We start from the raw sequence: 26,710 nt of genomic DNA on the forward strand, positions 1-26,710 counted from the left end.
TTTTGCCTTCCTCTGTGCCCAGGAGAGTGCAGCTCAGTGCAGCACTAGGGCAGTGCTAGGTAAGGTCCCCCACTGAGCTCAACTCCATCAAAGCACATCAGCCCAGCCTTGGAGCCAGGCAGCTTGAGGATCACACTCTGTGGCAAGCAGATGTTTTAAAGCTGAATCTGGACAGGCTTTTCAGTCTGTGTGTTGTACTTTTCCAGCAGCTAAATAGAGCAGCATTACAGCTGAGAGCTTAGTGATGCCAAGGCAGACGTATATTTTTCTCTGCAGTGGCAAGTGCTCTGCTGTCCTGTGGTGCCTTTTCCCCCTCCCAGTCACCTGGCCTCAAGGGCAAGGAGGAGCACGTGTAGGAGCAACTAAATGGGACGTGGTGGTGACACTGGAGTGATATGTCTGTCTGGGGCTGCTCACTCTGCTCCAGCCTGCTGGACAGGTCATTCCTCAGCATCCTAACTCTGCCTATCTCCATGCTTGTGCCTCTGCCTGTTCCTGATCCTCTCTCTGCTCCCAGTACATGGAGAGGTGACTAATGCCCTTTCTTGCTGTTGTCTGCATCTCTTGATAGTTTCTTACTCCAGACTTCCCCCAAATTTATCTCCAGTCTGACGGGTGACTTGAGACCACATCTGCATCTCTGCATTTCCAACATCAGTTAAATAGTCCCAGTTAAACTGTTATGCATCACTTCAGACTTTTTAGTCCTAATACAAGAAGTTGCTGGTGGCACACAGTGAAATGTCTCGGTCCTTGCTGCACTGCTGAAGAGGTTTGTGAGGGCGGTGTCAAAATTGCAGTCCCTGGAGAGATGGATAACAGCAGGGTAAAAAAGCAATAATGTCTGAACATCATTGCTGCAGCAGTAGTTCTCAAAATGTAGAAACAGTTGTTTGGTTTTTTTTTTTTCCTGGGGGTGAATTGCAACTTATATAATGCACAGCCAATACAGGAGGCTGATTAGGTGGTTTATTTTACTGTAGGTCTAATTTACATGAGGAAATTACTTCCCAAGATAGAGGCTGGAAACAGATGGCCGTACTTCAGCTGCTTGGTGTGAGTGCTGCTGTGAGCTCTGCTCGTAGTGGGTATGATCTTAAAGACTGATGCAAAAACTAGTGCAGAGGAGAACTCTTTCAGCAGCCTGATGACAGTCTTCTAAAAGAAACATGACCTTATTTTCTTTTCCAGCATACATTTTACAAATGGCTTTTTACAATGTTGTGAATTGCCACCAAGATTGTTTGCACATCAGCTTTGTGTTCCCTGGCTGCAGATGCTGCCTCGCTGTCTTACACCTTGCTCAGTGCTTGTAACCCACTGAGAGACATTTGAATCCTGAGCAGATTCAGGCCATGGGAGGAGTTGTCAGAAGATGCAGTTCAAAGCTGAGAATATGAATTGGGGAACATCATATTTTGCTCTCACTGTTACCCTTGGTTTTAGAGTTTAAATTTTCTGTTGACAGCAAGCAGCACTGGAAAGTCTCACAGGGAAAAGTTGTCTTCTTGGGGGGAGGCTCTGGCCTTGGCAAGTAGTGGAAAGGATGTTTTACTTCTTCTTCCAGTTAGGACCAAACATTCCTGCCTACACATGGCTGGTTTTCTCTCTTTGGGCTCCTTTCACAACTAGAAACTGGATGAAGCAACTGCTCAGAAGTGTTTTAAAAAGAGCTGGCACAACTGGGAGACTGGAAAACAAATTTGTTACTGTCAGCATCCTCTGAATCCTTAGTGAGTTGCTGTTGGTCACAAAATTCAGTTGAGGTCTGGCCTGGAGTGTTTGTAATTGAGGAAAATGCCATCCATAGGAAAAAGCCTATTTGCAGATAGAAAAGGCAGTGAAATGCAAGTGTGTGCAAGATACAGGAAAGTTGGACAAGTACCAAGTGGTAATTCTGTGAGAAACTAGCAATAATGTTTCTACATTACTCAGGGGGAAACTGTAATTTGTCATCTGGTTTGTAGGAGCTCCCTGCTCACAAACCTCTGCAGATGCTCTTGGGGGATTCTCCCACTGCAACAAGTGGCTGTTTGTCACAAACATTCATTCTGTTGTGTTTGTTTCCAAATCCAAGGAGCGCAAGTTTCCCAAGTTTGTGTCCAAAGAAATGGAGAACATGTACATTGAGGAGCTGAAGTCATCTGTCAATCTCCTGATGGCAAACTTGGAGAGCATGCCTGTGTCTAAAGGAGGCTCTGAGTTCAAGCTGCAGAAGCTGAAACGTAGCCACAACACCTCAATAATTGACATGGGAGAGGAAAATGAGAACCAGCTTTCCAAGTCAGACGTCGTGTTGTCATTCTCCCTGGAGGTAAGCTACATGCACACAACAGTGTGCATGGGAGTAAAAGCACAGCAGCCAACTTCTGCTCAGTTCAAACTTAGGTTAAGTGGAGAGAGGTGAGTAGAAATCACTCTCTATTTACTGGAAGCTTTGCCTGTGATAAAACACTGTCCTTTCTGGTGTCTCAGCACTTTGATGGAACAATCTGTGTGATGTGCACTGTCTGGCATTTTGTGATGATGTATATCAGATGGCTCAGAAATCTGCATCATTACCTGATCTCTTCATGCAGTTTGTTACTGAGTGTAGCCCAGTAACCCTGAGCCTGTATTGTCCCCAAAACCATTACCATAATCCAACACTATAAATATCAGCATCTGTAACTATTGCCAGCTAGAGGGTTGCTGCATTTCCCTGCAAGAATTACTTCCTCTTTGAAGAATTGTGAAAAATTCCTGGGGTTTGAATTCACCAAATAGATTGGTTTGCAGTTTGTGTGGATACACTATGCTGTGCTGGGTTGCTCTTTGCTCTCTGCTGCATGCTGACTTTCTGCTCAGTGCTCTCTTAAACAGTTTCCCTGTGCAGCCCAGGGGAAGGCAGGGTGCTGCTGCTGCCTGAGTCCTGGAACAGTGTTGCTCAGTAGCTGTTTGCAGCCAACTCAGTTGTTTTGTTCAAACACATTTGTGGCCTATTTGTGGGCATATTTACTTCAAGGAGTCATCAGCTCACCCCTACAGAATTGTTGTTGTCTGTCAATGAGTGGGTTTATGTTACATTGTCAAAACAACTACCAGGATGGAGTCAAAAATGTAGGATGCACAAAAATCAGAAAATTTTGGTTGTGTGTAGTTTCCTGTTTATTTCTCTTCCAAGAGGGTCTCTTGTTATACATATCATGCTAATGCAAAACTTAACAACCCTGGTTGCCAGTCTCAGAGTTCAACTCATTAAGTGTCTGAAACCATCTTTATAGTATTCAGTTCAGTCCTATTTAAAACCAGGGCTGTGAACCCAGAGATGGTGCCTTCAAGAGCACCATCAAGTAAAGCTGACTTCCAAGCATGCCCATGTGGAGGAGCAGGGCACTGTCACAAAGCCAGTAGCCCCCTGTTGCAGAAGCTGTGTGTACAGCTGTGTGTGAAGGGCCACCCTTACAGCAGGGTGTCACAAATGCTCTGCTCCAGCTGAACCCCATCTGGTGCGAAGTCAGAGCCCAGTGAAGCACTGACTTCAGGAGCTGGCAGGTCTGGGCACTGCTCAGTGCACAAAACTCCTGCTGCAAGAAAGCTTTTACCAAAAATGTTCACTCATCAGAGGCTTTGTGGAGCTCTGTGTGCCAGGGACAGGCTCCTCAGCTCCAGACAGATCAGAAGACCTGAGGAGAGAGGAATTTTAAACCCCTGTGCATATACTACATAAATAGCTGTAATAGAACATGAACAGAAACTCCCACAGTGATTCTTGTAGAAATGTTTAAGGTGTGTGGTTAATGGGATTAATCACCTTTAAAAAAAAGGGAAAAAATTAATTACCTACAAGAAACTTAGGTGGTGATTTCTTAATTAGGAAGATTTTCTATAAGCAAGATGAAGGAAGTTTTTTGTTTTTTTTTTTAACAGAGCTATAGAGTGGACAGGGGGCAGCAGTTTTAAACTGGAAGAGGGTAGATCTAAATTGGGTATAAGAAAGAAAATGGTTTTGATGAGGGTGGTAGGGACAGGGAACAACTGGGATATAGGTGTTTCATCCTCGGAGTTTTTGAAGATCAGGTTGGATGGGGCTCTGAGCAACCTGACCTACTGAAAGATGTCCATGCCTCAGCATGGGGACTGGACCAGATGATCTTCAAATGTCAAGCCCAAAGCATTTTCTATTAATATTAATATAATGGAAATTATTATTGAAAATATGCTTTTGGCACAAGCTGAGTAGTTGTGTGGGTTTTTTTTTTCCCTGGATTTCACATATTAAGGCATTTCTAGATGAGGCAGGACCATGTCTGTGAAGCCCATCTCCTGCAGTTTGGTACAGCCCTGGACACCCAAGGGTTTCAGAGAGCCCATGGGCAATCAGAGGGAATCCTGGTCTCCATACAGACCTGGCTGGCTGCCACAGTCCCCTGTCAGCCTGGGCAGTGCCACCATCCCTGCCTCCTGCCCCTGTGAACATCCAGCAGCACGTGGAGGACCCCAGCACTGGCTGACCCCATGGTCTGAAGGAGGCTGCTCCTCTAACAAACATTTCTCCTCCTCTGCCTGCAGGTTGTCATCATGGAGGTGCAGGGGCTGAAGTCGCTGGCCCCCAACCGCATCGTGTACTGCACCATGGAGGTGGAAGGGGGGGAGAAGCTGCAGACAGACCAGGCTGAAGCCTCGAAGCCAACGTAAGCCTTGCTCTGCTCTTTGGTCTCCCCACCACACTGCTCTGCCCTGTCTCTGCACTGCTGAGTCACTGCAGATAGCTCTGGCTCCTGCATGGTGAGGGCAGAGGGAACTCTCAGAGGCAGAGGAGAAGCATGGCCTTCCACACATGCAGAGTGTTGTCCTGCAGCTAAAAGTGGCACATAAGCCCTGCCCGAGGGGAATGAAGTGTTAATGAGAGGCTTATGTCTCTTGTAGCCATAGAGAGATAAATTTGTGCCTACACATAACTGCTTTACTAAATAGGGATGGAGTTAAGCATGTGCTTAGATAAGTACTTGCCTGAGTGTCCATCTGAACTGGTGCCATCAGGTATAGGTACATTATCTTGTCCTCACTGTCAGGATTTTGGCAGTCCTATGAGAGAGAGAACAGCTGGCAGGGACACAGTCTGGCAGACAGAGGTGGAAGAGAGGATCTGGGAAAAGCTTCAAATTACTCAGTGAAAGCTTTATCTGAGACCTCTCTGGCCCAGTCCCATTCAAGGGCAGAGTCTTGTTCTGTCCTCTGTGACCTCATCCCCAAATCTTCACTTTTGCCCCCATATTTGGCTTTGTTTTGTCTTACCTGGATGTTGTTAAATACCTACCAGTAGTGATTGGGCTTTGTTATCTGGAAGGAGAAAATGATGAATGGCTCATTCTCTTTCCAGTTTGTGGGATAAGTTAACTTGAAACACTCTGGATTTGAGGCAGTGTTTCTCTGGATGACTGTAGAGATTTCACACTTAAATTAAATTCTTACTGTGCTTCCTGACAGTGGAGAATTGCTGAGGTGGTGTGAAGCCTCCTTCAGGAGTAGGGAGCATTTGGTATTGTCCTCCTATCCCATTCCCCGTGGCCAGTCCTCAGAGGTGTTTTACCAGGAGCTTCCCAAGCTCGTGGAAGGAAATCCAGACCCACCTGGCTGCAGGACATGCAGAGCACAAGCACTGCAAGCAGCTCAGGAGCACTGGGTGCAGGCAGGACAGTGCAGAGACCAGGACAGGCTGCCTTCCCTCTGTCACTGTCCTCTCACAGAGGCACAGAAATTGCTGGTGCCTCATGCCCTGTGCTGCACCAGAGCAGCAGGAATCTGCAGTAAGCTGTTCAAAAACAATATTCCCAATCAGGGAAAGTGCTGCAGCCTGGCTGACTTTTCAAAATGCTTTGAAATCTGCTTTAGAGAAGGAAGGAAGAGAGCTGAGCTTAGAGCAAAATTTCCATGAGAACTTACAATTGTCACTATTTTAGGTATTCTTATTTTTTCAGTGGAGAAAGTTGGACTCTATTTAGGGGAAATTGCTACTATTCATACTGAAAAAGCACATTTCTCCTGGGTTGCATGTACTTGTTTAGATTGGTCTGTTCATCCCACCTTTGCTCACAGGATCTGCCCTTCCATGCACAGGTCTTCTTACTGCAAGATGCAGGACTATTTTTATGAGAATTGCTTTGAAAATAAGACCTGCAGGGGTGAACTCTTTAATTGAGTTGGTCTTTTTATTATAATTAAATGTACAGTGTCTGGGCATGAAGCCATCAGCCCTCAAGAAAATGCAGCCAATACTGAGTGCTGTGGTGTGATAAAAGTCATGCAAGTCCATCACACTCATCCTCTCTCTACACTGGATTCCTGTAGAGGTGTGAGCCAGGCTTCAAGACTTCTGGATTGCTCCAGAACTTGGGCTCATACTTATGGAAGTGGCTTAGATGGGGAGTAGATTTGATAGTTGAATTCCAAGAGGGTCCTAAGACCTTTTCTTTCCAGAACCAAAGACCAGCCAAGCTGAGGCTCTAGAATAATCTTCACAGAAACCAGAGGCCATCACAAAAAGCTTGTCCTCCTTTCCTCTCTGCTTTACAGGTGTTTCTTTCACCTTGCCTCCCCTCCCTGGCACAGCAGCAGAGATACAGGAAACCAAAGCTCTGTGAAAGCAATTTACTGTACCTAAGTTCTCTTGAGAAGGAAAGAAAGAATGAATCAGATGTGACATGTTTGTCATCTTGCTTAATACAAGACTTGAAGGCCCTCAGGTGCTCTGGGGATGAGGACAGTGATAGAAACAGCTCAGAGAATGTTTTAGTGCATTTTTGAGCTGTGCTGCCTTAGAAACAAAGGATTTATGGCAATGCAAAACAGCCTTTGGAGGTGTTAGTTTAGATGCTGACATCAGTCTCACTGAGGTCATTCACACTGTGCTTGCTTCTGTGCTTTTTGTAATAAGCAAACCTCCCCTAGAGAAAGGAAGCAGCTCAGTGAAGGCGTGAGGGACTGCTCACTGCCCAGCATCCCAGGATTTGTGTGCTTTGGCAGGGATGCTGCCTGGCCTGGGGGTGAGGAACACCTGGGGATTGTGAGCCTCAGCACTATGAAACTGTAAACACCAAAGCAAGTTACCTCTGTACATCCCAGGAGTTTTATGTCTCAGAGGCTCAAAAAGTGTGGGTTAAGCACCTATGCTCAGAATATGCAGTGAATGCAGGTCTGGAAACAGGCAGCATTTCTTAACTGCCAGCCTTGAAATTGTTTGAAATTCAGCTTTGCCATTGTCTGGAGGCTCGAAGGCTACAGAAGGCTAAATTTCTCATAAGCATCAGGGGAGAAAAATTATATTTGAGCAATAAGATTCACTAGAAGACTTCACTTTTCTATGACAGCCCCTTGTCCTGGGGTGGAGAGTGTTAGGGGCCACTCAAACTTGTAGGACATCTTTTCACCTAACTCGTGGGGTTGTTCACTTTCACCTCATGTGTCCTTCAAATGCCAGCCCTCAGCTAGAGCACCCAATCACAGCACACTGCTGGCTGCTTTTCAGCTCAGTGCCATGCCAGGGGTTCCAGCCTAGCTTCCACATCTCTAATGACAAAAGGCAGTTCACCAGCCAGGGAAAGATTTCCAAAAGCACTGATCTGGGTCTGTACAAGATTCTTCTTTCACCTTTCTGGTGCAAAACTGGCAGTTTTTGAGAAGAAAGCATCTTCGTGACTTTGGAGCTTGAATCCCATTTGCAGATCTTGAGAGAGGCAGGGCAGCAGCAGGGTTAGCAGCCCTCAGTACCCAGTACCCAGCCATGAGTTGTGTGCAAGGAGTGTGGGTTTTGGGACAACAGTAAATACTGGCCTTCTATTTCTTCTCAAGATTGATGTTGGATTCCTGACAATTTAAGCCCAATCCCTTCATGTGAGGATTATCTGCCTCAGCACAGATGCAGGGGATGGCACAGTTCTAGAGAAAGCCAGACCTGAAATAACAAGGGTCATTTCAGATCAGGCTTGCAGTGTTTTATTTGTAGTGCTTTTAATAAGTTGTGTGAGAAAAAGCTTTTGTGTATTATTCCCTAACATGCAGATGCCTCTAAAAGATATCTCAAATCCCAGTGTGAGAAGGATCTTACTGCTTTTCATGCTGGAACTGTGTTCTTGCAGATGTTTGTGGGGTTTGTACCTCTCCCCCCTTCCCTGTGTACTGGCCTGTGGTCTGTCCTCTGCACGTCTCCAAACTGCTCTTCCAGGAGCTGTGTCAGTAGTGCTGCTGTTTGTGCAGCCTGGGTGCAGGATTGTCAAGGAGTTTGGGAATAGCACAAAAGATCCAGCCACAATCCCCCTGTCCTAAAGTCTCCAGAGAAACTGCTGGATATATTTAAACAGTGACCTGTGCTTGTGGCAGTGCTCATTTTGAGGTTATCTCCCCCTTGCAGAGCAGTCTCTTCAGTCCTAGTGCAAGGTACAGTAGCTCAGAGAGTGAGAGGTGAGGATGGAGCTGGTTGTTTTCTGGAGGAGGAAATTCCACTTTTCATTGCTTGGGATTTTTTTTCCATGCAGTTTTCTTCAGTGTGTGCTGTAGGGCAGTGCTGGAGAAAGGACAATCAATGGCTCTCATCTGACTTGATGCCACGTCTTACATTTGTCATGACCAAGGCCTTGAGCCTTGTGCCCTTTCCAGAAATTCACTCTTGATAAAGTAATGTCTTTGGTAAACTTCTAAACCTCTCCCATCTCCTTTCCCTTAGCCACCTCCCTAGGAGCCAGGGGTGTCTGGTTTTATCTTTGTACTGGCTCTGATGCTGCTCCCTGATGTGTTTCAAGGTGCTCTGACAGCTCTGCTGCTTCTCTCTGCTCTGACAGGCTGCCCTTGTTCAGATCCCTGCACCAAGTCTCCAAGCTTATCACTCAGCGAGAGTTTTTGTTTCAAATTGGTGTGCTCCATCCATCAGAGCCCTCTGTCTGACCATGAAGAGGGACAGGACCTGCACAGCATCCTTCTTCAGTGCTGTTTAGTCACCTTCTCCTTCTGGGAGATGGGCACTGAGCAGCAAAGGGAGAAGCCCTCTGGGAAAGGAGGCTGGCAAGCAGGGATGCTTTCTCTGTCTGCAGAAGGGGAAAATCTGGTCTTTTCATTCAGGAATCCCCTGCCTCAGGCCACGGAGTTTGAAGTGATGCCCAGTGGCTTTGCACAGAGAGGGCTGTCTGTGATGGGAGTGTTCTGCTGCAGTCAGTGTTTTGCTGCTGCAGTTTCTTGGGAGATGCTGGGAACACTCCCCTGTGGTAAAATGAGAAAAGTCCTTCCCAGATGCATAAATTTCAAATATTCCATATTCCATATAATTAATCTGACTCTGCTAAACTAAAGGGGTTTATGTTGATATGAGAGTAGAGTTTAATTCTTGGAGTGCATCCCTCAGTACAGCTGTTGTTGCCAGGTCTGGTAGGTCTCTTCCAGACCTGGCAAAGCTCAGGAACAGGTCCTGTGTGGCTACACAGTTTTAAGTAGACATTCATATTTAAGCTTAGCTAAGCCCTGTGTAAGCAAAATTCACAATGCTGGGTAAAAGACAAAGCAAAAGGAAATTTTAGGAAATAGCTGCTTTTTCTTGCTTTTTTTTTTTCTCCTCCTCACTCTTCTAATTGGCTTCAGCATTAAATATAAGCTGTCTTAATTACCCACACTGATTGGATTGCTTTTCCAGTCACATTACTTCATTTCACAGCTGTGCAGATGTTTGCAGGGTTTCTCCTTAGGAAATCTCTCTCTCTCCTTAGGAGCCTTTGGAATGTGTTAAAGCAGGTGACTGAGTACAGCAAACATCAGACACCACTGTTTGTGGGGTACAGTCCTTGTTCCTGGGCTGAGGCTCTGAGCAGAGGGTCAGTCTGCCCCAAGGCATCTGTGGGGGAAATGTCTTCCAGGAGAGGCCTTCAGCTTTGGTCTCAGTGAGCAGGGTGCAGATGCCCTGAGCCCACGATGCTGCTGGGCTAAGAGGTGAAAATGACAGGGACAGGAACTTCAGGGCAGTTGGTCTTAGCCCCTGTGGCTGAGGCTGGAGAGTGCAAAGTGGGGTCCAAATCCCTGGCACAAGTTTTCTTCATTTGCAGCTATTTAGCATGCCTAGGAGACAGTTTTCTGATGAGACTGTCTGTGCATGACTTTGCACCTGAAGGGTTCTGCTGTTAGCTTGGTTTCACCTGCTCTTCAAGTCCCCTTTTGTGTGACAATATTTCCATAATGCTCCTGAGATTTATGCTGTGATGTTCCCATTTCTGAAAGTGGAGGCTGTGGACAAGTCATTAAGCACAGCAAAAACTGCAATAAAAAGTTATTACCCGAGTGCAAGTATGTGATCTATTATGAGAGGTTTTTGTGCAAGTGATTTACTGCCCTTTTTAATTAGGAATTCAGAACCTTTTCTGATGCTCCCTCATAGCTGTTCTGCAGAATTGGTTCTTACCCAGCTCAGCCACTGTGGGACAAAAATTCTACTTTAGACAAAGCAGGTGAGTTTTTCTCCAGAATAAAAGCAAGATCCTTTGGGGATTCCCTTCCCGTGTCACCCAGACAGCCACCCTGCTGTGGAGGAGCCTCCTGGACTGCCATGGAATACTCTGCTGGGGCTGTGGATGGTGATCCCAGGTGGGGCCCTGTTCCCAAAGGTGTCATGTTCAGTCCCTGCTCTCCTGTACCATGCTAGAAGCTGTGTTGAAGAATAATGTTTCTTTACATTTACCCCTTGTACTTGGTTTCTTCCAGTATCAAGTAAGTGCAAGCTCTGACTGTGTTTTCCCTGACTTTCAGAGCACACATAGCATTGCTTTCACATGGATTCTCTGGTGTCTAGTAAGGGTTGAGCTCATGCACCTTCTCTTTCACAGATGAATGTCTTGCTTTTCTCGCCAGCTGTCTAATTTCTTGAGTGTTCCTATGCACTTGGGAATTATGTATTCCTGTGATAGCACATACATTCAAATTTAAGTATTCCAGAAGGTGTGATGATGCCCAAGGCAATTTTCATCGACACCCGTCTGCTTCATCACTCCTGTGCTTGCAGCCTTAAGATGGGGATAGGAAAAACCAAAAGGACATTGAAATGAGACTGAGACTCCGTGATCTGAAATAGTGCTTCATTAAGAGGAGGACTGCAGAATGCAAGGCCTGGGTACATTCACTCATGGTGTTTATTGCTTGTAGGTGGTGTTCTAAAAAAAAAAAAAAAAAAGCCTTGTCTTAGTGTAAGTTCAGCACATCATTTGCCAGGGGAAAGGCAGGGGATGTGGCATGTGAAAGGGCCCAGTTGTTGGTTTATTTATTAAGTGCTGTGTACAAGTAGTGCACATTATTATTTAATGAGGGTGCTGCTGTTGCTGCAACGAGTAGGGAGATAAAAGATGCTTTAAAGAATTGGTGCTGTGCCTGCTCCTGTCTGGACAGAGCTCTGGTGTGATGAAATGAGAAGACCAACCTTGATAGTGAATTTTCAAGACTTTAGGTGTCCTTTCTGTGAAATGAAGGTGGAGTGTACTGGCTTTGTGAATGTGCTGCATCTCCCAGCAAGCCACAGAGCTAAGGATAAAAGCACTTAAAGGGAGCAACCTACTGTTGTCACTATGTGGAGAAGGCTGCTCATGGAGAGAGGAGCTTGCAGACGGCTGGGTGAGCATCACCTGCTGGAATTGTTGGCTCATCCCCACTGACCCAGGAGATGCTAGTGTGATCTTTGCTACTTGTGGTCAGAAGTTGGGCAAGGCAAACCCAGGTGTCTGGCTAGATTTGAGCTTCCTGTCCTGGATCCTGGGTTAGAAAAATACAGGACAGAAAAAATGGGAGGGTTGGCACAACAAGAGATGGTCTCACACTTCTTGTTCCTCCTTTTAGCTTGTTTTGGAAGGCTGCCTGTCCCATTCTGTGATAGCAGGGGGAGTTGGCAAGCCCCTATAAGAATATAACATATATTGAGGCATAAATAAAAATCAGGTTGGTCTCTCTCAGTACCTTCTGTTTTCTGCTGTTTGCATTTAGGAAATATTTCACTGCTCTCTACTAAGTTTTATAAAGGAGGGTCTAGACTGTGTTGGCACAAACCAGTAACCTGTATTTTTAGGCAGAAGATTTCTGTCTCCTCCATGATCTGTGTCTGTGAGATACTAAGTTTCTGTAAATTTGGCAGGGTATGGCCTTATTAAGTCCAAAATCATGACCCAGCCTTAACCAATGGCATTCCTCTGCAGTTGTATTTTCTTTCAGGGTGACAAGATCAGATAGAAGAGATTAATCATATTTGGTCATTCTGTGAAGTGAACAGCTCTGTGGCTGGGTTGGTGGAGCATCTTTGGCCAAAGCAAACTTTGATTAGCATGTGTGTGGCATTGAAGTCACCCTATTCAAGAAGTGGTCACAGCCACAGACAGTAAATGAACACAGGCATTTAATGAATGAAGCTGTAAACTCATGCTGTATCCAGAGCATTTACACTGATGGAGTACATACAGTAGGCAGCCCTTGTAAAAGCAATTTTTCTTTCAGCTCAGACCTCCCAGTAAAACAGTGTTGGGCTTTCACTTCCATTTCCCCGTACTGAGTTTTTCTCCTCTAATTGTGATAGTATTGAGCAAGAGCACAGGGCATTTGAAAAGCAGTCATCGTTTAAATCATGGAAAGTAATCATGCAACTTTTTTTTTCTTTTTTTTTTTTTATTTTCCCTGTTAATACCTTCATAGATTGTGGTGAATAGCACTGCCACAATTTTGCATCCAAACCAGCTGAGGGATTTCTGCAGCAGATTCCAGCCTGGGGTGCAGCAGTCTGGGAGGGGTGTGTGGTCCTGGGCTGGGTGCAGGCGTGGTGGAGGGACATCTCTGGGGCAGGAATGCCATCTCGTGGCCATAAATAGCTATTATGTGATTTTACATCCACCTCCCATCCCTTCTTCCTTCCTCATGACACTTCCCCAGTGTATCAGTCATTCTCAGGAAGCACAAATCAAGCTGTATTTTCTGCATAGCAAAGATCATCCCTTTTTGGGTTCCTAAAGCTGTGCTGTTGGCCTCAGCAGCTCCTCTTGGCTGCAGTGCCCCGTGCTGGCACTGGAACGGGATCCATGGGGATTGTGTGTGAGCCACAAGCAGATCAAGAGCAGACCTTTGCAGGCTTTGCTTTGCTGCAGTCTCTGTCAGCTTTACCCTCATCCTTCTGTGCCTTGCACACTCGGGCACAGATGTGATCTTTCCCAGACATATTTCTCTCTCAGCCGGCGGTGCAGTGCTGCCGTAGCCAGTTTGAGGATGTGGGAGTTGCAGCTCCTGGAGGGAGAGATGGTCTGGTACTGCTGTCTGCATGATGTTAAGCAAGATGGTGCCTGCGTGTGTGACACATACATTGTGTCTCAGAGCTGTGGAAACAGAAAAGGACAGACCATGAAGTGTTGGAGGTTGGAACACCTCCTGAGCTGCTGTAGAAGGAGCCCAGTCTTTAGCAACGCACTGTCTCTGCTCACCTTTTGAATAACAGCATAATGCTCTCTGCAGTGGTGTTTTGGGGAAAATAAATGCCCTTTTTGCAAGCAAAATATTTACCAGTGGTGTTCTGTTTTAGCAGAGGGAATGTTCCATACTTGGCCATGGGAAATGATGGATTCAATCAGAGCGTCCTTGGTTTATCTCATCAGAGCAGACGTCAGTGCTCCATGAAGAGCCATGGCCTCACTCAGTGTTCCCTGGCTGCAGAGAAGGCAGGTACAGCCACCTCTGCCAGCCAGTGCCTGCAGGAATGCTGATTTGTCAGCACCTGCACGGGAGCTGCATCAGTGAAAGCATGTTTTAAATCACTGCAAGGTCTGTGCAGGAAAGTCTGGGAGGAATCAAATCTGTTTGTGCTGTCACTCCCACTTCAGCTCAGCTTGTTCCGAGGGGATGGAACTGAAAGGCTGTTCTGGCAGCTGAAAGGGAGGGGAGGAAACAAATGTAAACAAAAATAGGCTGTGTTGTCAATTTGTGTCTGATGTCTTTGGTTATCCTGTTTTGAAGGTGAGTAAACACATCAAAGTTTTACCGTGGGAGGAATCCCAGAGGAGGCTCAGCAGCCCCTGAGTATGAAGATGTATTATGGATGCAAACCTTTCTCAGTGCATTTCTGCAGGCAGAATGGAAAGGTGCTTTTCTTAGCACCTGAGTGGTATTTTCAAGCCCAGGATGTTTTTCATGAGCAATGTATATGCATCTATATGTGTTCTTTGAGATTTTAATTTCAAATCGTTTTTGTGAATCTGCAGCAGTCACCTCCAGCACACCTTTGTAGCAGTGGAAAGACAGGAGCCCTCTGTGTCAGGTATCACTTCATCTGCTTGCTGCCTCTAAATTGAGATGAAGCAAATTAAGGCCTAACTCAACTGAGTTTGATTTAATTAGATCTCTCCTTATTGCAGTAGCAGGAGCCCAAAGCAGGGGACTGAGGCACATTTACACAGTAGTTCAGTCCCCTAAATTTGTGGGTTTTCAACTGAAGTTTGCAGTCCTTCTGTAGGAAATCACAAACTAGTTTGTAGCTGTCCCAGACTGGCAGTTGTTCATGGCATTCTCCTGCTGAAACAGAGTTGTATGTGTGAAATTGTGTGCTCATCCCACAGGTCTGCAGCTGTGTGACCCAGCCTGTGAGATTTCTTGGAGTGCCTAAAAAAAGCTAGAATTCTTCTGTGCCTTTGGGCTTTTTCAAATCCCAGAGACACAAACGAAAAACCTATTATCCATTGCCATCACCTACAAGAGCTGCAAAGAATACATATTTTCTCAAAGGCTTTGGGATGCCCTGCTTCTGTTTATTATGGATTTGTGACCCAGCTGATGAAGATGTGAGCACCTGCCTGTGCCACATGTCACAGACACATGTGTTCTGCCACAAACCTGCCAGTTCAGTGCCTCACCTGCACTGCTGCCTACAAGGAGCTGTCAGCTCTTCCAGCCATTGTCTAGGTTATGGTGTTCCTAAAAGTTCCCAAGCACTCTTTTCATTTTAAAAAATGGGTGTTTTCATCCCAGTGGGATTAATGCCATCCCTGCATGAGGTTTTGCTGTTGACCTGAGTGAGTCTGGGTGTGCTCAATTGTAATGAACTGTTGCCTCCACGTATGGGCAAGGAAAGTTCACTGACAATTGTGGTTATCAACCTCTAGTTCATGGTTTTGAATGGCTGGTATAGATAAAGCATTAGAGAATATAGTAAAAAGCTATCCTGTGTGCTTCTTCATATATAGTTTACTGTTAAAGATACTTTAAACCTGTTTATTTTCCTCCTCGCTTGTGTCTCTAGGAATATGTAGGAAAGAAACACAGCTTAGCATTACATTAGAGGAAAAGGTGCACTTCTCCATCAGCTGCATGAAGGTAGGTTAGCTCAGTGCCTGGGTGTGCTTATGCTCTAATTCTGTTTTTCCCAGTGCTCAAGCATGGGCATACATGATTTATGGCCCAAGATTTAAAGGTCTCTTCTGGGAGGGGAGGAGTGTACTAAAGTAGTAAAACCATCATTTGTTAGACAGGGTTTCTGGGAGAACTAAATTGAGGCTGTATGGAGCATTTCAGTCTCCATCAATGCACTCCAGGGATCTGAACTCTCCATCCTCAGAGCAGGATCCAGATTCAGCAGGGACCATGACTGGGCACCACAGTAAGCTGAGAAACCAAGGCTGGATTGAAAGCATCACACCACACTAGGTGAAGCAGTCACCAAGCCCAGGCAGTGTCTGTCAGACTACTGTCTGTGCTGCCCTCTTGATGAACTTCCCTTCACCAGCCAGCTCACTTTGGAGACCTACCTACAAGTACACCAGGAGGGACACAGACATGTCAGAAGAGGAGAGATGAGGGTTGTAAATGAAGAGAAATGCATGAAGCACAACACTCTCCACCAGCACTGCACAGAGGAGGGAGGCAGGCAGACTGGCCAGTCATGGCATCCTCACCAGATGCCATTCTGACAGTAGAGGCAGCAAGAGAAGGACAGCTGCCCTTGCAATTATTGTCCTGAGCATGGTCACATATATTGAATTCTTTTCAGCTGGACTCTGTGCCCTTGCACACAGCCAGCTGGCTGTGCAGGAGGGTAGGTGATGCTGCTGCTGGTTTTGGTGACCCTTCAGGGATGGAAGCAGCTGCCTGCCACATCCTACCTTCCCAAGGTCGTGTTCCTGTCTTGGGAGGGCAGGCACTGCTGCTGAGTTGGTTAATTTGGGAAAGCTATACTGAGCAGGTGGCTCAGTAAACTCCTGAAAATCTGGCCAACATGTAGCAATGTTATTCTGCATGACTTTTTTCTGAAGTGGTGAATTTATGGGAACAAGGCAGAAGGGGCAGCATCTCTGGCAGAGAAGATCTGTCCCAGGAAACTGCCATGGCCAGTCAGCATCATGCTGGAGTGAGCCCACTGAGGGGACAGCATAGCTCTCCTTTAGTACACATTTTTACTCTCATTTTCTGATTTTTTTATATTTATTCCATGGAGAGGGATAAAAGATACCCTGTGGTAATTTTGAAGCCCATGAGAAGTGGTCATAGATGATGTTTAAATGTCCCCCCTGTGGAAAGCACATGGCTCTGCAGCTGCTCCCCTGTTAGCCTGGTTAGCAGGGCTGATTCATGGCCCAGCAATGCACCCCAGTTGCACTTGTTCATTATTTATATAAATCACAGGCATCAGTGTTCTGGCTACATCAAGTTACAAGAGCATTGATGGAAAAAAGGTGACTGTTTTAAATTAGGCAGGGGCTGAGCAGACTTGCTGGAGAGCACAGTATATGAATGAAAGCATTTAATGAATTTTCCTGCATATTAAAAGTAAATGTTCACTTATAGGAAGGTCACAGGTGCTAAAATTTCCTTTAGGGGAACTTGCATACTTGAGTTGAACAGAAATTGCTAAATCAGTGTCTCTCAAGGACAGCTGAGAAAATTGTAGGTCACATAAGCAGTATATTGTGAAGAAAAGCAGCTGAACTCAGAGACCCTCCTGCCTGGTTTCATGTGATACATGAGTGCAGTCAGGACAGGGATCTTTACAGGATTTTGCTCAAGCCTTATTCATGTCCCAAGTAGTATTTCAATCATTAAGTTTAATTTAGCAGTGCCACAGTGTTTTAAAGTTTTTGTCATTTTAGCTGTGTGGTAATTAACTTTATAACTGCTGTGTTTGCATTTTAGAAGCTCTCAGCCCTACAGCCAAAGATCAGTAAAACACTGCACTTCCATGGGGTGATGACAGTTGTTTCTGCAGTGACCTTATGGCAGGAAAGGGTAAGAGCTTGGTACAGCATCAGTGGGAGGAGAGTGGTCTTACAGATTTTGGCCATGAATTGGGAAGGGCTGAATAGCATCAGCCTGAGGGTTTTTAAGATCAGCAGTCCAAGACAGCTGAGAGCAGCTAGGTCGGAGCAGCCTGGCACCTGCATTGGCAATGGCATCACTGCCCCTCCTGTGTGAGTGAGGGCAATGTCTGTGGCAGCTCCCAAATGCTCCTGAAATCAGACAGGTGAGCCCATCCTTCAGATACTCCATGAGGCTGTGGAGGTAGCAGGAGACAAGAGCTGATCTTTGTTACTTGTTGGCCACTCACACCCTCTGGATACGTGTCATTTTTTGTTCCATTCAGGATAAAATCCTAGCACTTGAGGCTGTTTGGTCAGTAACTGTGATGGCACCTCTAGTGAATCTGTAGACACAAAGTCTACAGTGATGATCTTCTTATTATGCTTGTAAAAGGTAAAACAAGGGCCAGCATCTCTCAAGTTAGCACTTGGGGCATATCTCAACCTCTGGCACTTTGCAGCCAGAAGAGTTTAGCTGCTTATCCTAAGTTTGAATCCTAAATAAGAAACCCTGGAGACAAAAGTAGATCCTGGTGAGAGCATTGGAACAGCAGAGATGCCATAAATAGGGCAATGATTCTAGTAAATTCTCTGTGCACAGCAGCATTTCTTTATCAGTTCCAGACTTTGGGATGCATTGGCCAATAAGAAATGCAGAGCTGAGGGGTTCAGGCAGGGTTCAGAGAGTTAATACTGTCCTGATTGAGGAAGTACTACCAGGATTGTTCTGCCTATGTACCTTTTTTTGGTGTTTATACATCCATGTGTATCCATCTGTATGTGTGTGTCCTTTTGGCCAGAGTGACATTTGTCTGTCTGCATTTGCAGATGTTTTATTGCTTTGAGGTGTCAGCATGAGTTCTGTGATAGGGGGACAGAATAGCATGGCTGCTTCATGGCATTTGTCCACAATGGGTCCCGCTGCACTTTCCCAACAAATGAACTCCTGCAGTGATAACCTGCTTAATGATTAAATATGGAAATGAAGCCACTACACTGCTGGTCCCTCAGAAGATCCTAATACCTAGCTACTGTCCAGAGATAATTTTCTGAACAATAATTTAATACACAGCCCTGATAAGCTGGGTACTCAGATTGAATACAAATGATGTTTCAGTGGCATGAATTATGGCCTTATGCTGAGCATCACTATGGCAACTAATGACATCACCACAGGCTCCAACCAGCACAAAACTCAACTTTTGATGGTCTCCATTTGTTGGCGCAGATCTTTTCAGGGCTTTTGGGGGTATGAATATGTAAGCACCAGTGTTGTCAAGGGTTTGCTGTGTATGTTTCCTGTCATTTGAAACATTTATTCTCTTTGTGGTTAATGTTGTTCCCATGAAGGAAACCTAATGAAAATTACTGTTTGTATTTGGTTAGTAACATTTGTTGATAACATATGGTCTGGGAATGCTTCAGCAAATAAGAGCTTTTTAATAGTAAACAGAGATACGAGTTCTATAAAGCAGATGCTGTCAAAATACACAGTGTAAGGTTGGATATTTTCTTACTTTTGCCTCTTACCCAAAGCAAGATAATCTTCCTACTTTCCCTCCTGGTGACAACGCAGTTTTTTGAGAGAAAACATAACCTGTGACCCAAATCTGTGATTAGAAAATTAAGTTGCTTCTTGCTTCTTACCCTTGAAATATTTTTTAGGTGGCTGATGGCTCACACATGAAAAACATACTATGTAAAGGACCTGGCTGGACCTATAGTGCTGTAGATAATTTAAGCCAAACCTCTGCTGTCTGGCACTAGTGAAGGTTTGATGCATCATTATAAAAGGCAAAACGTGAAACAGTGACACCAGGAGAGGAAGCTTCAGAGCAAAGGTGGTGAAGAACCCACGTTTGTTAATCATCTGTGTGTTGAACATGCTCATCTGCTGAGCTCAGTTGGACAAGATTTGCTCAGTGGGGAGAAAAGAATAACCCATACTCGAGAACACAGGAGAAGGGAATTATTTTTACTGATTATTTTCCAAATGCTAAACCTGCTGCTTCGTGTTCATCTTTGAGGAACATCTAGTCACTGGACCATGTCTTCTGAGCCTTTTCAAGGGAACTGCCTTTCTTTAGCAGAGGGTCTAGTTTGAGGACAGCCTAAAGTGAGGAAGTGTCATTAACAGAGTGAGGGGAAATAGAAGTGGTTAGTGAGTTATGGTGTAATCTCTTGTCTAACTTGCAGCATTCTGGGTTGCAGTGTGGGTTCCACCACATCACTCAGATGTGTTGCTCATGGCACAATCTTGGCAGGATCCCACGTAGAATGAGTTCATGTTTTCTCTGCATTTGGGCAGCTTGTGATTGCAGAAACTTGTAGATGTCCTCTAGAGACATGTGTGTCTAGAGACTGTGGATAATTCAGCCTCCACAGCACTCCTTTCCAAGCCAGGGAATGACTCAGAGAGTACAAACAGTAGACAGTGGTTCATGGTGTAGTTGCAGAGGTGGCATCTTCCTGGCCCTTGCAATCCCACCCACAAGGAGCTGGTGTCCTGCTTTGTAGTCCTAGCAAACTAGGATTACTCCAGACATAATGGCTTGGACTTAAACTTGGGTTGGGCTGGGACTTGGAAAGCAACTCAGGTTAAGTTGCAGCTTCTTCAGAAAAAGCAAACTTCACTCTCAGCCTGGAAAGGAGAGGTTAATTAGCCAAGAGAGGAGCACAGGCATGAGTGATTACAGACATCCTGGGTGCAGATGTCTTCAGTCCTCTACTTCTCTTGTGACTACACAGGCTGGCAGTGCAGAAGACATTGTTCTTTCTAAACAAGAAAATTCTCTTAAACTTGGTTTCGTGCTGTTCCCAGATGCTGTCTTTATTTCTCCAAAGGATCATCATGGGTTTTCCAAACATCTGTCCCACATTTCCCAAAGAAGATAATTAATGCCCTTGTCACTCACACAACCCAGCCACTTCAACTTGTGTCAGACACTTTTTAGGTTAACTGTTTCATGCCTGAGCAGTGTTGCTGCTGACCTGCTGGCTGGGCTGAGCACCTCTCTGTCCTTCTTTTCACAGCTGGGGCACCCAAGGAGACTTCACGACAACCCATGCACTTCCTGCAGTGAAGGTGAAGCTGTTCACGGAGAGCACAGGAGTGCTGGCTCTGGAGGACAAAGAGCTTGGGAGGGTAAGGAGATTTTGAGTTTAATAATGTTTCCTTCTGACCCTGCTTTTCTAGAGAAATCTCTCCTGTACAGAAATATCTTTGGAGCACAACATGCTCTGCTTTTTTGCCAAGCTTCAGGAGGGAGAAAGAAAGCAAGCTCTGCACTGCTGGAAAGGAGTGCATCTCACATGCTGTCTTTGTTGTGAGTTTTTAATGGCAGCATTTCAGCTGGCTGTGCCTGCCCTGAGCAAAGGCAGAGGATCTTGTGTGCAGTATTGGCAGTCTGGAAAGCCTTAAAGGTTGCTTGCGGAAATGGACATTCCTGAGGCAGAAAAGGGGATTATGCTGAAGCAAAAAGGGGGGATTTAAGTTTGGCAAGGGACTGTTAAGTTTCTCTCATATCTGCTGAGCAGCCAGTGTATGGTTTGAGCCTTTGAAAGCACTGACTGCAGTACTCCCTGCAAAAGGCTTGGAGCCCTAGCTTCTCTGGGGATGGGTGGTGGCTGAGCTGGTGGCTTCAGTGGGGCTGAACTGGGGAGTGAAACATGAGGATTCATTGCTGCCACCAATGGTGTTAATAGCAAAGAGCTCAGATTCCTGGGGTATTGGCCACTGAGAAAGTCTTCCCATCTCTGTCCCTCGTCTGTGGTCTCCAACCAGTACCCTGGCACTGGCGGCCCTCGATCAATGCAGCCCAAAGTTCGAGAATATCTGTGGATGGCACTTTCCTATGGCTTTGGGACACTTCACTTGTCTCCATGGATCTTGTGCAGCTGTTTACTTTGTGTTGGCCCCAGGCAGAAGTGGCAGCAAACTCCTTGCCATGCTTTCCTCAGCTTCTCAGGCTGAGATCAGAATGATGATGACTCCATGAAAATCAATTTGGGGTAAGAGGACTTGACACCTCTTGTCATGGCTCAGCATGACCCAGGTGATCTCCAGGAGCAGCCTGGGCTCTGTCTGCCCAGCCCTGCAGCCCTCCTTGCTCTCCATCCTGTCTGTATGGCTATGGCAAAGAAATCCATGGTTAGGGAAGCCACTGATCCTGTTGCAAGCCGAAGAATTATATTTCCAGTTATGGACTAACCTGTTGGGGTGTTTCTTGCTAACTCCATGGCTGTTTGTGCCTTTACAAGGAAGAGTCTCTATCCATTCAACATTTTTCCTAATTAACATGGTTTTGTTAATCCTGTTCATAAAAGTGCAGAACATTCTCCCAGGTCCTAGTGAGCTGTTGATTTAAATTTATAGCTTTATTGTGGAGAATGATGCATGCAATTTTGTCTCATGTAATTCATGTTCATTTTAATTATTTGTGTTTTCATGTAGTATCCTTTGTTCTTGCACTTGGGATAAAGAAAGGCAAAGCTACCCCCTCTTTTCCCCTTTCAATTTTCTCATCAAAGGGAGTCACAGCCCCTTCAGACTTTCTCATCCACACCTTTATCCTTCCTTTCTCCCTGTCCTCCTTTTTTGACAGAGGATGACCCCTCTAGGCTGCAGTACTACAGCTGAAAACCTACAATTGTTTTGCTGCACAGCATCATAATATTTTCAGGATTATTTTCAAAACCTCCTACTTCAAACAGCCTGGCACCCTGCCTTTATCCACTGTGGCATGCTGAGCAGAGCTTTTCACCCAGCCAGCCGCGCTGCCATTCAGGGATTTTCCCCTGAGTGGTTACACTCAGTGCAGCCCCTCTTGCTTTGTGAATCTTGTTTCCACTGGCAGCCATGAGCAGTGCTGACTTTGCTGGTCTTGGGAAGCAATTAGCTGTGCATGTTGTTCTGAAAAGGATGTCAGCACCCAAAGCAACCCCTCTTGCCCTGAAAGGCTGGTGAGCCAGCCCTACCAATGTGATTGAATTCCCAGTCCAGCAGGAAACCATCCCTCAGCCCTGAGTTTCTGCAGGCTGAAGGACACAGGCCAGCAGTGGCAAGTGTGGGGAGCTGGCAGTGATTCCCCCTGGCCTGTGGCCACCAGCGCTTTCAGTCAGCCAAACTTCAAAGGGATGCTCGGTGTACCCGGAGCGGCCCAAGGATGACGCGTGTCTGCTCAGGCTGCAAAAAGATTTCTTCTTTAAATAATAATGAAACCGGGAGTGTGTTAAGCCCCTGGTTTAGCTGTTGGAGTGGACAGGAACCTGCCTGCATAGAGAGAGGAGGAAAGCAGGTTTTATACACAAAACACCCCTGCTCAGCCGCCCTTTGAGCAGTGGCTTTGTGCTCTGCCAGGCGGGTACAAAGCCCACTTTCTACTGCGAGTGTTGAGTTGGCAAGCGGCCGCCACTCCTCAGCTCACCACTTTTATCCAAGGGAGAACTGGAAAATGCTCCCAAGCCCTGCACTGCTGAATGGGCAGCTGAAGGCATGGGAATACATCCTGACCCTATTGAAGCCAGTGGCAGAGCTCCCATGGATTTCAGCCATGCCAAGACTTCATCTACTGAGGGCAAGGAGGGGAAGAGCTGTGAATTGCAGCACCACTGAGAAAGTTTGTGTTTTTTGTTGAAAAAAGAGTTAGAAATCAAAGCAGAGAGCATCCTAAGCACACAGAATGACTGCTGCCTCACTGAGAGATGCAGCTTAGCACAGGTAGATGTTCTTGCATGACCTGCTTGGCACTGGGGTTCCTTGGATGCTGCTCAGAGCTTGAGTCTGTCATGGTTCTAACACCCCCTGCCTCATGTGGAGAACTCATTTCTCATCTTCAGGATTTGCTTAAATGTGTTTTCTTCCAAGAGTGATGCAGTACAGACTGGTGTTGCTCAGTTATCTGTGTGACTAATAACAGCTTCAGATTCCTGATAGAGAAAGCTATTCAATAAAAGAAGAGATAAATAACATTAATGGATAAGGGTAAAGTTGAGAATCTACTGATGTTTACCTCAGGCTTTAGAGGAGGCAATAAAATAAGTTTTAGCGTAATTCATCAGATGATAATAGCATCAATGATATTTTGATGGAAAACAGCCCCTAGATTGTTGAATCAGCAGCAAAGTTGAAGAGCAGAGGAATACAAGATTATAGTCTGGGCTGGAATTTGGCAGCAGCATACACTAAGTATGAGCAAGAAATGAGTGATGGCAGCACACCAGTTAATGAGGGTGAATGCTGCCATTTGTAAGAACTGTGAAACAATTTGCTTGCATAAAGATTAATGAATTTGAAGAAGATTCGTCTCACTACAGCACAGTGGAAACTTGAATCATTTTGTACCAGGCAAAGTCACCTCTGAGTGAAAGCATCAGAAGGGGGGCAGGTGTAGGAGGAAGGGGATTAGGCCACCTCAGAGGAAACATATGGAAACACCAGGAGAAGATGGTGGATGTGGTGTTGTCCTAGGGGAATACTCTGTATCTGACTCTCCAGGGAGCTGCTCTGCTTTGTAGTGGTAATGAATGAGTGAGAAAAGCACAGCTGTGATCAGGAAAGACTGTTCACCTCTTGGAGCTTTCAGTTTCTTTGAGCCATTGGTGTTCATCTGCAGTCACTGGTGTTGCACGGATGTGCTCCAGTGGAGACCCTTCCAACATTTCCTGCTGCATGAAATGGAAGCAGGGTCCTGCAGCCACTCATGTCATGACATGGGATGCAGATTTTATCTGCTGTCATAGCTCAGTCAGATGTACCATCCTGAAATGATAGGAACTGATCATGCAGCTCTGTCTGCACAGCCATGTGAGCTGACTGAGGACCCAAAGAATATATGATCTAATCTCAAAATAATAAGCTGTACTTTAAAAAAGCAATAAAAAGCCATCCTCATTGATGTGAATAGGTTTATCCAGACTGACTTCTAGGACAAAACCAGGTCATGATGTATTTTTGTTCCACATTAAACCCCATTTTGTGGATAGTTTTCCCTTTAACATTGTGTTTGTTTTAATTCTTACAGGTCGTTCTCCACCCTACTCCTAACAGCCCAAAGCAGTCAGAGTGGCACAAAATGACTGTTTCCAAAAACTGCCCTGATCAAGACCTGAAGATCAAGCTTGCTGTGCGAATGGATAAGCCTCAAAACATGAAGCACTCTGGGTAAACATTTGTCTCAATCTAAAGTCATTTTGTTTTGAGTATGCATTAGGAAATTTTGCTTTTTAAGATTCTCAAAGAGAAACTCTTTTTCTCAAGTTCACAGGAGGTGAAGCAGAAAGATCATATAAAAATGGCATTAGTTCAGCCATTTATAGTGCACTTTCCATATTCTTAGCATAGTCTTTTTTAATGCATATGAGCCAAACACTTTAAATTTTAAACAGTTTTCCTCACAGGAAATTATGGTTTTTTCTCTAAGAAATGATAGATGAACTGCCCAACTCTCTTACTGAGAATAATATAATTTTTTTAAGTTATTCTGTGTCTCCCTGTATTGATTTCTGAAAACCAAAATCACAGTCCACTTTCCCCTTGAAATGAACCCCAATGTGACCAGCATTATTTATACTGAGATACACACCACAATTAAATAAATTCCACAATTGCCTGGAGTAGGAGTAATAATTGGGAAGGTTAAAAGGGACCTTTCCCCTGCAGGAGGGAGTGTCAGAAGATCTGGGACCAGAGGGATCCCTGACCACTTCTACCTCCATACAGTTACAAATTGGATCATCCTTGGGAAGATCTAGCTAAGGCCATTGGCAAGGCTCTGATTGCTCTTCAGAGCTGAGGATGTGACAAAAATTTGAAACTGTTCAGGAAGGTTGATGTTGGAAATAACTCTCCAGTCTGGTTTTAGTGCTGTAAAAGTGACTTTGTTTCACTTTTATTTTTATAGCATTTTGTTAAATTCCATCCATTATTAGGTGATTCAGATCACTCATCTTTTCTAATTCCTCCTCCTCTTTTCTCTGCTGATGAGATCAGAGCCAGTAGTCTTGTGTGAAGTTTAATTTTTTTCAGCACGATCACAGGCACCAAGGCCAGAGAGGACAGATCCCCTGTCCTGTTTATTTCCTGGATCTCAGCTTGTATTAAGGCTGTTTTCTAGGTTTCTTCAACTAACATTTGATTTACATGATATTGCTTAAAACTCTGGGGTTTATGCCTCTTGCTACCAGAACTGAGATTATCTTTCTGTTGATGTTAGTAGCAATATCCAAAAAGACACTTATTACCTTCTTCTTGGACTAGCCAAGGACTCAAAGACCACATCAGCATGACTTGGAGTTTTGTGATTTAAACATTCACCAAGAGTAGGCTAGATCTCTTCTGGCATAAGGAACCCCTTGCATAACCAAAAATGAAATATTTTTTCTCTTTATTGAGCCAGAACTAAAGTAATTATAATGATACATAAAACATATTAATGCTGAATAATATCCTTATGTTTATTATTAGCCTGGTGCTGCCACTAGTTTTGCCAGTGTTTGTTTTATAGTGTCACAGTGGCCAATTCATCACAGAGATTAAATGCTTATGTTGACATTAATTTAAAAAGCTAATTCTTTCTTTGTAGAAAACAGTAAATTCACTTCTCGGAAATTATTCAGTTTGCTTGAATTATCTGTAGCCAAGCAATTTCTCGGATTTCATCTTGGAGCTGCTCAGTGAAGTGCCCTGGTTTAGTCAGTCCAGTGGATATTGAGATCCTGTGTGCTGGGTTTGATGTAGGAAGTGTCTGTCTGACAGCTCCCCTCACCAAAATGGTTTTATGAAGGCTAAAGCAGATTTGGGGTTTTTCTCCCTTAATTCTTCTGTTGCAAATGCATTCTTCACCCGTCCAACCATGTTGTAGCTATTCACTGGCACTAAAGAGCTTCAAATTCTGAGCACGTTGTGAAAGACAAAAGGAAAGAGAGAATTAATACTGTGTAACGTTAAGGCTCTGTAGGATTTTTATGCCACTTTCTTTGCAGGTAATCTGTTCAGGCTAGAAATAAACCCATTCATGAATGATGCTGAGCTTGAGAGTCTTGTAATTGCTCCTTCTTGTGCATTAACTTCTGTTTCTAAGTGTAAACAATTCTAAGTGTAAACAAAATATACTGAAAAGCAAGAGAACAACAGATTAACATTTGGGTACTGAATTCACCTGTTCTTTTCTCCTAGGTATTTATGGGCCATTGGTAAAAATGTTTGGAAGAGATGGAAGAAACGATTCTTTGTCCTGGTCCAGGTAACAGATGTAGCTAGAAGTGATCTTAAATCACAACATGAAGTACTTGAGTCTGTCCTCTGGCCATTTTCAGTGCCATGTGATTGATGCTGAGCTGTGGTTCTGTGCAGGGTGTCTGTTAATCATGGATTCTTTTCTAAATGTATGGGTGTT

General features: G+C 45.0%; 1 protein-coding gene across 2 annotated transcripts in view; it reads left to right on the forward strand.

Moving 5' to 3' along the window:
- Positions 1–26,710, forward strand: part of CADPS (calcium dependent secretion activator) — a 204,904-nt gene that overhangs the window by 71,892 nt on the left and 106,302 nt on the right. For both annotated transcript variants that reach the window (XM_050979535.1, XM_050979536.1), the window contains exons 5-9: positions 2,078–2,314; positions 4,552–4,673; positions 20,349–20,460; positions 24,338–24,477; positions 26,491–26,557. In XM_050979535.1, coding sequence (XP_050835492.1) covers positions 2,078–2,314; positions 4,552–4,673; positions 20,349–20,460; positions 24,338–24,477; positions 26,491–26,557 — 678 coding nt within the window. The remainder of the gene's footprint in view (positions 1–2,077; positions 2,315–4,551; positions 4,674–20,348; positions 20,461–24,337; positions 24,478–26,490; positions 26,558–26,710) is intronic.

This window comes from Serinus canaria, chromosome 12 (genome assembly GCF_022539315.1).
Source record: "Serinus canaria isolate serCan28SL12 chromosome 12, serCan2020, whole genome shotgun sequence".
NCBI lineage: Eukaryota > Metazoa > Chordata > Aves > Passeriformes > Fringillidae > Serinus > Serinus canaria.